The sequence below is a fragment of the Rhinatrema bivittatum genome, chromosome 1, assembly GCF_901001135.1.
Source record: "Rhinatrema bivittatum chromosome 1, aRhiBiv1.1, whole genome shotgun sequence".
Taxonomy (NCBI): Eukaryota; Metazoa; Chordata; class Amphibia; order Gymnophiona; family Rhinatrematidae; genus Rhinatrema; species Rhinatrema bivittatum.
This window is the reverse complement of record NC_042615.1, coordinates 88,432,454-88,446,209: the sequence shown is the minus strand read 5'-3', so window position 1 is coordinate 88,446,209 and position 13,756 is coordinate 88,432,454. Positions and strand designations below refer to the sequence as shown.

Genomic DNA, 13,756 nt, shown 5'->3' with positions numbered 1-13,756 from the left:
GCCACCATCGTTGTGTTGTCCGACATTACTTGGACTGCTTGATCCTGCAGTCTACCGCTGAACAACAAGCATGCCAACCAGACTGTCCAGGCTTCAAGGTGACTGAGGCTCCAGAGAGATTCTTCTGTATTCCAGTGTCCTTGCGCCGTTAGTTCCTGACAGTGAGCTCTTCAATCCTGGAGATTTGCATCTGTCGTGAGTATCAACCAGTCCGGCGATGCCAGGGAAACTCCGTTTCCAAAATGATCTGTTTGTAACCACCACTGGAGGTGAGAGCAGATTTCCATTGGCAAGTAGAGCTGAATCGAATAGTTCTGAGACTGCGGGTTCCAATGAGACAGCAGAGAGCGCTGAAGAGGACTCATATGTGCTCTCGCCCACGACACCACTTCTAGGGTTGCTGCCATCAAAGAAAGTACCTGTAGATAGGACCACACTGTCGAGTGTATAGTTTCAGCAATAGATGCACCTGCAAATTCAACTTCTGAATATGAAGTTCTGGCAGGAAAACGTTTCCCTGCTTTGTGTCGAACTGAACACCAAGATACTCCAATGACTGAGAAAGGTGAAGACTGCTCTTGGCTAAGTTCACCACCCAATCAAGCTCCTGCAACAGGGAGATCACCAGGTGGCTCCCCTTCCAGGGACTTTGCTCAAATCTGTCATCCAAATATGGGTGTACTAGAATTCCATCCTTTCTTAACTCTGCCCCCACCACCACCATAACCTTGGAAAAAGTTCTGGGAACAGTGGCTAGAACAAAAGGCAGTGCCCAAAACTGATAATGGTGCAACAACACTGTGAAACGCAGAAAATGTTAGTGTTCCAATCGGATGGGAATATGGAGGTACTCCTCGACAGATCCAAGGAGGTCAGAAATTCCCCTGACTGCACGGCCATTATCACTGAGCGCAATGTTTCCATGCGAAAATGAATCTTACACAAATGACAGCTGACTCCTTAGAGGTTCAGAATAGGACAAAAGGAGCCCGCCTTCTTGGGCACAATGAAATATCGACACATACGTTTCTGAGAAGTAGGTTCTGGAACCATAGTCCTCATTCTGAGGAGCCTTGACAGGGTAGATTCCACCACCTGCTTCTTCTGTGGGGAGTGGCAGGGAGACACCATGAATGTCCCGAGGAACACTGAGAAACCCCAGTGCATATCCTTCTCATATCACCTCCAAGATCCACTGATAAGATATGATCTCGACCCACCTCTGATAAAAGAGAGAGAGGAGTCCCCCTATCTCTTGTTCCCCAAGGGTGGGTCGGCAAACCTTCATTGTGAGGCTCGGGAGGATCCACTACCCAAACCCGTGCCTCGCTTGGTCTGTCTGGGACAAAAGGACAGAGCTGCTGAAAGGATGAGTCCTCTGAAAGTTCAGCCTCTGTAGGGACGAAATTGCTTGGAACCCCTAAGAAGACACCTCATATCAAAGAGGCGCGGTAACTGCTTCTTATCCTCCGGCAACAGAGGAACCGGGGATTCGCCCCACTTACTGGCTAGTTTGTCCAACTCACTCCCAAACAAGAGCGAGCCTTTAAAAGGAAATTTTGTAAAATTAGCATTGGAGGTCACGGTGGCTTACCAATTTCGCAGCCATAACTGACGCCTGGCCACTATTACCGAAGCCACTCCTCTGGCTGAGGTACATACCAAATTGCAGCCTGCATTTGCTAATAAGGTGGTGCCGGGTTCCAAAACTGATCTGGAATTCATTCCAGAATCATCAACCTCCTGAGAGAGAAGCAGGCAAGAACGAGCCACCAGGGAACAACAGGAAGCTATCTGCAAGGTCATTGCCACTGCTTCAAATGCTTGATTAAGGATGGCCTCAATCCTTCTATCATGCACATCCTTCGGGGTTGCTCCTACCTTCATAGGGATAGTCATCCACTTAGAGATGGCACAGCTAAGCGCATTCACTTTCAGAAAATGCAGACACTCTCTCACCACTGGATCCAGGTGGTACAAGCCTTCCAAGGTACGACCCCCTTTGAAATTTGCCTCATTCAAGACCAATCAATTCTTGAATGGCTTCTATAACAGGAAAAAAACAATAGGCTTTATATGCAAGGAAAACAAAATGGGATTTTTCTTTGGCTCAGACATGGAACCTGAACTAGGTATTCCCAGCAACTTCAAAGTCTGGGAAATCAGGGCCGGCAGTTCATCTCTATGAAAGAATCTCAACACAGTCTTATACGGTTCCAGTCCCGGAGAAATTTCCCCATCAACCAGAGAGTCAGGGTCTGCCTAATCATCAGTGCCATCCGGATTCCTGTCAGAAACTCTTGCAGCTCAAAGTGTACTTCGGTGCTTAAACGTAGTACCAGAAGAGGGAGAGGCCACCACCTGAGAATCTGACCTGGCAGGATTGGATGGGGCTGGGGACTGCGCCTGAAGAAAAGATTGCAATCCTTGATAAAATTCTACCCAAGAAAAGGCAGAAGGAGCAATACCAATACCAGAAGGCACTTGTGCGGACCTCACTGAGCTGCCATCCCCTGCTGAGGAACCAGTCAAGGGAGTTCCAAGGTCAAGCATTCCTCCAGACAAGCCCTTAACCAGGCCACCATCAGGCTGGGAAAAACAAGGCTTAGTAAAACCAGAGGAAGATAATTAACCCTTCTAAACAGCACAGACATGTTAGAGGGCACTCCAGGCTGAGATGCCTGAATATGACAGTCGACACAGAGAGAAAGGCGCTTAGGTTTCTTGGTCACCAGCGCCATTAATCCGTCAGTATGTTTAACAGGCAACTGAAGATGTGCGTCCGGCTGATTCACAATGAAAAAATTTAGGAGCACAAAATTTATTTGCACAAAGGTTAGGCACCCCAAGACCGGCACCACAAAACTAAGCGCACCATCACCTCGCCAAACCTGGACAGACAACTGATAAGTGTGAGAATGTGCGCACAGGCAGTGTGACCAAAAGAAACTGGGTGCACAATTCAGACGCACAGGTGGATGCACCTGCACATGCCGAAAGACCTGTAGAGGGCAGCTGAACATGCAGAAAAGCATGCAAAAACGCTGCCGTGGCCTACTATGTGGTGTACAGGAAAAAGCCTAGCAGCAGGGCCTAGCCCACCCAGGCTATTCAACCTGCCAGACTGACCAGTTCCCTTAACTCCATGGGAGCGAACATTGGAACGGCACGCCAAGCATGGAGACCGGAGGAAGTCCTACACAACCCCTCTACTCTGTGTACAACTTTCTTTCTCTCTTTTTTTTTTTTTTTTTTTTTAAAGCTTACCTGAGCTCAGCCTTTTCCAGCTGAGTACAGAGAATGCCTCCAGCTGCTGGGAGAGAGGGCATATGCTGTCACCTCCGTGCTCAGCTTCCCACACCCGCTGCCTTTCAGCTGTTCAAACAAAGTCCATGCCTGCTGAAAAAAACGCTACCGGACCATGGCACTCAACTGAGGGACCATGGAAATCACCTCAGGAATTCTCAACTGGCAGAGTGACCATTTGGTAAGAACGCAGGAGAGTGGGGCATTTTATTAATTTTTTATTCTATTTCTCAGATCAAAATCTAAAACAAACCACAATAGGGAAAAGCACGACCACCATCTGCTGGAGATGGAGGTTATTGGCAGGCTGATGTCACTGTAAGAGAATATATACTGTGATGTCAGTTTGCTCCGTCTCCATCTGCTGGTAGATGTGCATAACCCACTGGTTCTGAATCCATCTATCCACATACTTGGAAATCTTAAGTTTGATCATACATTATATAAGTTTCAAGATACCATAAAAATATTGTCTAGTCCTTACAAATAGTACCTACAACAATTCATGAAAAGACAGGACTCTATTCTACTGCTTACATCAGTTTAATATATAGCACTAGCTATACAGAATTCCCAACAACTAAAAACTATTTTGTTTTCTTTGGATCAGCTTGGATAACTGGGATTCTATTGTATTTACAATCCATGGAAGAAACTATTGGTATGATGCTTAAAAGGTTTACCTTTCTACTGGTCCTTCATTTAATGCTCACACAACACAGGACCCTCCACAGTTGATATGACACTTAAGCCTATCAGCAACAAGGACTTACCTCTCTTTTCTTTGCTTCATTTTTGCTGTATTTTGGAAATAAGTAGGAAAAAATATTCCCACAGCAACATGCAACATGAACCAAAGGGCCCTCTTTCCCTAAGCTCAGACCCGATGCCACAGCCAACACCAGGGTAATGGTCTTAATCATCAGAGTCCACTTGCCCAGGTACCCACGAATGATGAAGCCACTTAAAATAGTTTTAATCTGCAAACAAAAAATTGTTTTATATATTACAGCATTTCCTTTTATACAAAATATGTTACTAATTTCCACATGCTGATACTATATTTACAATTTCAGTTCAGGAACTGCATTCAAGTTTATAGCCTTGGAGTAATATAACCTTTAGATGTACAAGTACTTGCTTGTGGCTTTTATATTGTATTAAGAAAAGAAAGAAATGAAAACCTTGCTTTTATTTAGAAATTTTAATGCAAAACAATTAATATAAAGCAATGAGAAAACACAGTAATAATTAATTGGGAAACAATTTATGAGAGGTCATCATTTTAAGGCACTTATGTGACCTATGCAAGAAGCTGTTTTCATATTATAGAAGCAGCAGGAGGTAAACTAGTGGTTAGAATACAGACTAGGCATCAGAAGAACTTCTTTGCTTGGGTTTGGCATTGCTGCTTTATGCTGCCTTGGGACAGATACTTTTCTCTCTCTTCCTCAAATATAACTAATTATTTGATCACTTGGTCCAAGCCAGGAAGTTTTACAGCTCAAGTTGAGCCGAACTTGAGCAGAAAAACAATGCTGGGTAAATGAAACAGGAAGAACAAGAGCAAGGAATCATCCACAAGCTCTGGGGTGGGGGAGAGGATGATCCAATCAACGCTCAGTGACATCTATTGGCCAGCCACAGTGCACACATACCAGGTTCTGGAAAGAGCCACAGTCTGTAGTACCTAGTCAAGGATTATTTCACTGACAGCTGGGCTAGACAGAAAGGGAGTTAAAGATGAGGAGAAAAGCCCTAAATGGCTGGGAGTGCTTTTTGCCCAGTAAAGGCTGGTTCCAAATGAGCAGGAAGCCCAAAGACACAAAAAGAAATTTGCAGAGTTCCCTACCAGAAAAACACAAAACAGAAGAGCACTAAAGTCAAAAAGACTGTGGCCCTCAGGAGTTACTTTAGGGAATAATAATAAATTAGATTTTTTTAAAATGCTCTCATTACCAAAAGTAACAACTCTTATATAAATTTCTTCTGAAATCATCATGTTGTTGCATAAGGAAGTGTATAAAAACTAGGGATGTGCATTCATTAGGTTTTGGACATCCAAGTGTTTCAGTCATTTCGCGTGTACGCGCCTATATAACAAATGGACGAATGTATGTACAAAATGAACGGCATGCGCATCTGTCTAATGTGCATCCATTAGGTGCACATTATTTGTTGTGCAGACACTCATTCATTTGTTAGATACACGATAGGCATCCAAACAAATGGACAAACAAATACACATCCCTATAAACCTATTTACTTACATCAATCTCCTGATTTTCTATGTTCAAATTTTTTTTATTGGCATTTTCATTTACTGGAAGGGTCCAGTCTGATTCAAAAGCATACATAACTACAATCTGCTAAGTGATGTTTTTTCCAATTTATTTATATAGCTTCCACTTTATCTTAGGGTGCACTTTAGAAGTTTTTGTATTCTGATAAGAGACTCTGTCATTAGAAGAACTAATTTGGGATTGCTTTTCAAAGACGCCACAAAAATTAAATGCCTTCCAGGATCTTCAGCTGGTAGAAATGAAACCAGGTAATTAGTGCATTTATAGAAGAATGTAAATCTTCTAATATCAATGTTATTATCCACCTGGGGACCAATGACCTCACTAGAAACAGGAGTCAAGCAGTTCAGAAAGATTTTCAGGGTCTGAAGAAGGAAATTAAACCCATGGTACAGAATATTGCCTTGAAAGGGAAAGGAAAGGATACGCCAGATAGAAAATGTCAATACATGGCTCAACACATGGTGTAAAGCAAGTGGATTTGTATAAATTGGAGGCTGGAGTCGTGTATGGAAAGATCTTAAGTGAGAAATTCCGGTCATACATCAGGCATTTAAACTACAGGATGGGGGTGGCAGAAGGTGGCCAATGAAACTGGAATGTCACCCTCCAACAATACAGGAAGCAAGAGTAGATAATAATAGAATCCATCAGCTCTACATTCCACACTTAAGCAAAGCAGCAGAAAAGGGACTACGAAGATAAGCAAACCAAGGGAGAAAAGCTGAAAATTTATGACCACAAATGCTCATAGCTTGGGCAACAAAGTCCCAGATCTGCAGGCCCTACTGAGGCCAACTTGGAGATTGTTGCCATTAGGAAGACATGGTTCACAGAGCCTCATGACTATTGCTATCCCAGGCTACAACTTGTTAAGGAAGGACAGAGAGGATGGAAAAGGGAGAGGAGTATAACTTTATATCAAAAACAAAGTAAATGCAATCTAAATGCAAGTGACGTGGGGTAGGGAGGAATCATTATGGGCTATCCTAAAACAAGATGATGGTTCTTCCATTTACACTGGCATGGTCTACTGGCCTCCAACTGAAGCTGAAGACTTGGAGCAAGACCTGGTGAAAGACATCCAAAAGGTGGAAAAGAAGGGATAAGTGTTGACAGTTGGAGATTTTAATCTATCGGATATGGCTTGAAGTATCTGTCTCTTTACTTCTTGCAGATTCCGTAGATGCCGTAGAATCTGCAAGAAGTAAAGAGACAGTGGATGCTCTTCAAGGGGCTCTGCTCAAACAAATGGTAATGGAACCCATGAGGGAGAGTGTGATAGTCGACCTAGTGCTCACTAAATGGGGATAATGTATCTACTGTCCGAACAGGTTTCCACCTGAACATCAGTGTCCACTTGAAGACCAGTGATCATCAGACGGTATGGTTTGATAAGATATAGAGAAATCACATGAATATGTGAGTTTTGAATTTCAAAAATACATTCTTTGACAAATGGGGTGTACCTGGAGCAAGAACTAGAAGACTGGAAGAAAATGGACAAGGTGGAACAACAGTGAGCCAAATTAAAAGGAGCTATTACAAAGACAGCAAATCTATATGCTAGAAAAGTAAACAAATGTACAAGGAAAAAGAAACTGATTTGACTCTCAAAAGGTAGTGGCTGAAAAAATAAAGGCAAAAAGAACAGCATTCAAGGAAGTTTATAGGATCCCAAAAAAAAGAGGAACACAGGAAGAATACCAGGTAAATTGAGGGATATGAAGAAAGAAATCAGGAAAGCAAAAGGTCAAGTGGAAGAAAAGATTACAAAGAGATAAAGAGAAGTGACATAACATTTTTCAGATATATCAGAGAAAGAAGGAAGGCCAGCAGTGGTATAGTGAAATTGAAAAGTGACGAGGAGTAAGTGTAGCGACAAGATGAAGAAATATTAAACAAATACTTCAGTTCTGTGTTCACTAAAAGACGACCATGCAGATTGACAAGACCGTAGATGGGAATGGGGTAGGTACAACTTCTGTAGAAGAGAATGTATGGGAAGAGCTAGAAAAACTGAAAGTGGACAAGGCCATGGGGCCAGATGAGGTACATCTCTGGATACTACGGGAGATCAGATGTCCTGGTAGGCCCGCTGAAAGACCTGTTCAATACATCCCTGGAAATGAGAGTGGTGCCACGAGACTGGAGAAGAGCGATTGCGGTCCCACTTCACAACAGTGGTAGCAGAAAGAAAGCTGGAAACTACAGGCTGGTTAGCCTCACCTTAGTGGTAGGTAAATTAATGGAAACTCTGATAAAAAAAGAATAGTGAACAATCTATTATCCTGTAAATTGCTTGATCCAAGGCAGCATGGATTCACCAGAGGAAGTCCTGTCAGACAAATATGATTGATTATTTTTGATTGGGTGACTAGAGAATTGAATCAAGGAAGAGTGCTCGATGTGATTTACTTGTATTTCACCAAAGCTTTTGATATGGTCCCGCATAAGAGGCTTGTGAATAAAATGAGAAGCTACGGAGTTGGCATCAAGGTGGTGGAGTGGATTACAAACTGGTTGACTGACAGGAGACAGCGGATAATGGTAAATAACACCATTTTCTCTTCAGAGTAGGTTCCAAGTGGAGTGCCACAAGGATCAGTATTGGGACCAGCTCTGTTCAATATCTTTGTCAGCAACATTGCAGAAGGGATAGCAGATAAAGTTTGTCCATTTGCATATGATACCAAGATCTGCAACTGAGTGGACAGGCCTGAAAAGTAGAGAGAATGAAAAGTGATTTAAGAAAGCTTGAAGAATGGTCGAAAATTTGGCAGCTGGGATTCAATGCCAAGAAGTGCAGAGTCATGCATTTGGAATGCGGTAATCCAAAACAGCTGTCTGTAATGGGGGGTGAAAGACTGATGTGACCAAGAGAGGAATGAAAGACTAATATGACTGACAGAGGGATCTTGAGGTGATAGTGTCTGGCGATCTGAAAGCAGCAAAGCAATGTGACAAGGCAATAGCCAAAAGAATGAAGGGCTGCTCAGAAAGAGGAAAGCAGAGTTGCTTACCTGTAACAGGTGTTTTAGGACAGCAGGATGTTAGTCCTCACACATGGGTGACATCATCAGATGGAGCCCGGCACGGAAAACTTATGTTGAAGTTTCTGGAACTTTGACTAGGCACCTGAGCATGCCCAGCATGCCCTAATTCACACATCCACATGGGGTCCCTCTTCAGTCTCATAACATAGAATTATGATAAAAATAAAATAATAAACCATAAGAGAAACTCAACTCCGCGGGGTGGTGGGCACTTTTCGTGAGGACTTATATCCTGCTGTCCTAGGAGAACATCTGTTACTGGTAAACAATTCTGTTTCCTCCTAGGACAAGCAGGTTGATAGTCCTTCACACATGGGTGAATCCCTAGCTACAGGCTGCTCCCCAATACAAAAGGGGACGAACAAGCACAACCAGGTGCCAATGGGCACAACACAGTGCTGTTGGAAACAGAGGGGGAGACAGCCTGAACCCAAACAACGGGCCCTAGGTAGGGAGAGTTGAGTTCTACACCTTAAACAGGTTCCAGACTGGCTAAACCTACTGCCATGTCGGCCATCCCTATCCAGACAGTAGTGAGATGCGAATTTGTGGAGAGAACTCCATGTCGCAGCCTTGCAGATCTCCTCCAAGGAAGCTGCTTATAAGTGGGTCACCGAGGTTGCCTTGGCTCGGACAGAATGAGCCTTGACATGACCTCCAAGATGCAGTCTCACCTGGGCATAACAGGAGGAGATGCAATCTGCTAGCCAACTTGATAGGTCTATTTGGCAACGGCAACTCCCAACCTATTCCTATCAAAAGAAATGAAAAGTTGGGTGAACTGTCTATGGGCTTCTGTCCGCTCCAGGCAGAAGGCTAAGGCTCTCTTGCAATCCAAACTGTGCAGTGCTCGTTCAACTTGGTGCGAATGGGACCTGGGAAAGGATGTTAGCAGGACCATTGACTGGTTAAGATGGAATTCAATCACCACTTTAGGCAAGAACTTCGGACGCGTGCACAAGACCACCCTCTCATGATAAAACTTGGTATACGATGGATAAGTCACTAAGGCCTGGAGCTCACTTCTTCTGCATGCTGAAGTGACTGCCACCAAAAATATGACCTTCCAGGCTAGGTACTTCAGGTCATAGGTGTGCAGCAGCTCAAAAGGAGCTTTCATCTGCTGAGCTAGCACCACATTGAGGTTCCAAGACACAGCGGGAGGCCTTAGGGGAGGCTTCAACTGAAACAGGCTCCACATGAAATGTACAACTAAGGACTGTACAGAGATGGGCGTACCATCTAAACCTTGGTGGTATGCTCCAAAAGCACTCAGATGAACCCTAACAGGTTTGTTTTTTAAGCAAGCCTCTGATAGGTGCAGAAGGTAGTCAAGGATAGAAACATAGAAATGACGGCAGAAGAAGACCAAACGGCCCATCCAGTCTGCCCAGCAAGCCACGCAGTTTATCCATTTCCCCCCCCCCCCCTTTTTCTCCCTCCCACCCGTCACTATTGGCTTCCAGCACCCTCCGGCCCCAACTCCCTTCCACCCCTCCACCATGCAGAGAGCAGCGCCATATCCGCATCCCGGTGAACATCCAGCTCAATCAGGGGTAGCAACCGCCGCAACAAGCAGGCCACACCCCTGCCCCATACTATTACCCACCCCTGCTTTGTTTGTTTGGTTTTTTTTTTTTTTGGAGGTGGCAGTTTTTGTGTGGAGCCGGAGAAAGTTTCTAGGGCCTTTTGTTCCTACCACAGGGAAAACCTCCTCCATTTCAGTCCATAGGACTTCCTAGTGGAAAGCTTTCTAGAAACTACCAGGACCCGAGACACATCTTCTGAAAAATCAAGCAGGTGCAGGATCAGCCTCTCAACATCCAGGCTGTGAGTGGCAGGACCTGGAGGTTGATCCTGCAATTTGAGATCTGGGAAAGTCCCCAGACTGATCGGTTCCCGGAAGGACAACTCCCGCAAGAGTGGGAACCAGACCTGTCTCGGCCAATGAGGGGCTATGAGGATCACAGTCCCTCGGTCCTGACAAAGCTTTGGGAGAGTCTTCATTACTAGAGGAAACAGACGATATGCATATAGAAAACCCTTGGTGAGAAAGGCATCTGAGGTTGGATTGCCATCTGACCTGTACAGGGAGCAGAACTAAGTGACTTTCCTTTTGCAGGGGAACACGAACAAGTCCACGTTTGAGTTTCCCCAGAGGCGGAAGAGCCGGTTCGCTACCCCCTGGTCGAGTGACCACTCATGGGGCCTGAAGGTCCGACGTAGCCTGTCCACTATGTTCTTCTCTGTTCTGGCCAAATACGTGGCCCGGAGCACCATCCCATAGGACAGAGCCCAGGACCAGATCTAAACCGCTTCCTGACACAGGAAGTACAACCCTGTGCCGCCCTGCTTATTGACATACCACATGGCTAACTTGGTTGTCTGTTTGGATCAAGACAATTTTGTTGGATACTTCCTGTGACCTGGGAAGATCTCTATGTGAGTATGTGCATCTTTTAAATCGAGGGAGCATAACCAGTCCCCTTTTTGCAGGAGGGGAATCAGGGTGCCCAGCAAAACCATCTTGAACTTTTCTTTTCTTAGAAATTTGTTCAAGGCCCTCAGGTCTAGGATGGGACAGAGGCCCGTTCTCTTTGGAATCAGGAAGTACTGGGAGTAGAATCCCTTCCCTCTTTGCTTGGTGGGACAGGCTCGACAGCTCTAGCCATTAAGAGGGCTGAGAGCTCCCGTAGAAGTACAATTGGCCCCTGAAATGGGCACAGAAGAGAATTTGGCGGGACACCCAGTAGGTTCAAATAGTACCCTTGGCAGACGATGGGCAGAACCCGCTGGGTCTGAGGTTATACTGGGCCACCGATTTGCGAAGAACGGTAGCCTGCCCCCGACTGGGGGGGGGGGTTCAGCATCTCAGGTACAGGTGGCTGGTTGATGCTCCCTAAGATCCAGTCAAAACTCCATACCAGAATTTGGCTGGGGCGCTGGTTGTGGCTTAGGAGCTTCCTGCCTGGGTTGGCTGCGAGAGCTCACCTTTTGTGAATGGGAGCAAGGGGCCAGAGGACAGTACTTCCTCTAGCGGTAGAAAGACTTCCTCAGCCAGTGCCTTACCGACCTCCTGGCTGAGGAGGGCAGGTCTGAAGTGCTGGCTGAGAGATGTTGGAGGGTCTCACGGTGATCCCACAAACTGGGCCACCCTGTCCCTCACCTTACCTCCGAACAGATTCTCCCCTCTGCACGGCAGGTCAGAGAGTCTTTCCTGTAACTCCGATCGGAGATCCGAGTCCCACAGCCATGCAATTCTGCAGACACCGATTCCCGCTGCAGAGACTCTCCTTGCCGTCTCTAAGACATTGTATGTGGAGTGCACCTCGTGTTTTAAACAGTTTATGCCCGGACACACCAGTGACAGAAAGGTGTCTTGCTGCTGTTGAGGCAGCCACTCAGCTGCCTCCTGCACTTGCTTCCAGAGGTAGCAAGATTATTGGCTCATGTACAGCTGGTAGGAGGATTTGCGGGCAATGAGCATAGCCCCCTGAAAAACCTTCTTCCTAAGGGCATCCAGTGGTCTATGCTCTCTGCCCGGGGGTGCAGAGGCATGGGTCCGAGAGTGCTTGGCTTTCTTGAGAGCGGATTTAACCATTACAGAGTGTCGAATCCGGGAGCCTGTTGGATGAGGTAAACCCCGTCTGCCTTCCTGTTAACAGGAGGAACTGTGAGGGGTACTCCCAAATCCTCAACAGCAACGTCTTAAATATCTTGTGCAGTGGGACCGCCACAATATCTTTAGGAGCTTTCACAAACTGGAAGATCTCCAGCATTTTATGCCAGGCATCGTCCTCAATCTTCAACTGAAATGGGATGGCCTCCGCCATCAACATATATATCCTGCGATAGTCAGGTCCTCGGGGAGACCTCCTTCACTCCTCTGGAGGAGAAAGTTCTGAGAGGAGACCTTCAAAGTCCTCTGAGAAGGATTCCGCAGTGTCCTCCTCCCAGGGGTTTTAAGGCACTTCATCCTTGCTGAAATCCATAGGGGATGGCCCTAGGTGCTTGGCCTTTGTCCAGAGGTCTGGGCACTGGTGGTACCTGCACCAGACCCAACAAAGCTGGAATGGGAACTACAGACTATGGGGCCGTCACCGGCACTGATGGGGCTTCCTCTTTGGAGGAACTGGCAACAACCACCTCATCGGTCAAGGGAAGCATCGGCGCCCCACTGGGCATCGATGGGTCCCCAGGAACTGACACCAGCTGGGTCAGTAACATACCGATGAGCACATTTAAACACTTCAGCAGTGGTTCCAGCAGGGAGAGCCCAGGCACCGATGCCGTCGGTGCCACCAACTCAATACTCCACAGAGCCCAGTCAACCATCAGCTGGACTCTGCACTCCAACTCCTCCTCAAAAGTTGCAGATGCCAAAACAGACTGGAAGGCAGGATAGGTGGCCAAATCTTCCTCGGAACCTCAAGGAGGATTGGTGACTGACACTTGGACCAGTGGAGACCCCCGGCATTGATGGAGAATAGGCACGCCTCGCCACGGGGTAGCTTAGGGGGCATCACAGCAAGAGCTGGTGCCAACCTGAGCTTGGCACTGTGCATCAAGGGCAACAAGTGCCGATGCTTCCTTGGCTTCCCTCAGTGCTCAGCCCAGACTTTCCCCAGTGCTGAGGTCGAAGACGACGAACCCGATGTCTTCGACCTGGAAGAAACCGATAAAGGCTGGTCCCCAGCACCCCTATCCATCAATAGCATCAATGGAGGGGACGGACCCGCCAATGTCGATGGCTCAGTGTCCATCGGTGCGGCTCCATGGTCCTTCGGTGTCGATGCCACCAATGCCGAAGTCGATGGCTTGGACTTCCTCAACCCAAAGAGCTTCTCTATCTTGTCACGTAACATGATGTCCTTTTGGGGTCATCTGGTCGCCCATGCAGCACCCAGGAACATGGTTCCGGGATCACATGGTCCTCGGGCATGGAGGGCATCGATGAAAATCCAAGGCCACGGCGAGGTGAACTGAAAGGGGCGAAAAAACAACAGTGGCAGTGGGCACCAAAGTACCGCTGCCACGGGTGAACAGAGCGACAGGAAACTTACCGAACCAACAAAAAATATCTGACTGGCA

General features: G+C 46.4%; 1 protein-coding gene across 7 annotated transcripts in view; it reads right to left on the bottom strand.

Moving 5' to 3' along the window:
• Positions 1 to 13,756, bottom strand: part of CLCN3 (chloride voltage-gated channel 3) — a 176,492-nt gene that overhangs the window by 59,562 nt on the left and 103,174 nt on the right. For all 7 annotated transcript variants that reach the window (XM_029573930.1, XM_029574169.1, XM_029574100.1 and 4 more), the window contains one exon: positions 4,080 to 4,286. In XM_029573930.1, coding sequence (XP_029429790.1) covers positions 4,080 to 4,286 — 207 coding nt within the window. The remainder of the gene's footprint in view (positions 1 to 4,079; positions 4,287 to 13,756) is intronic.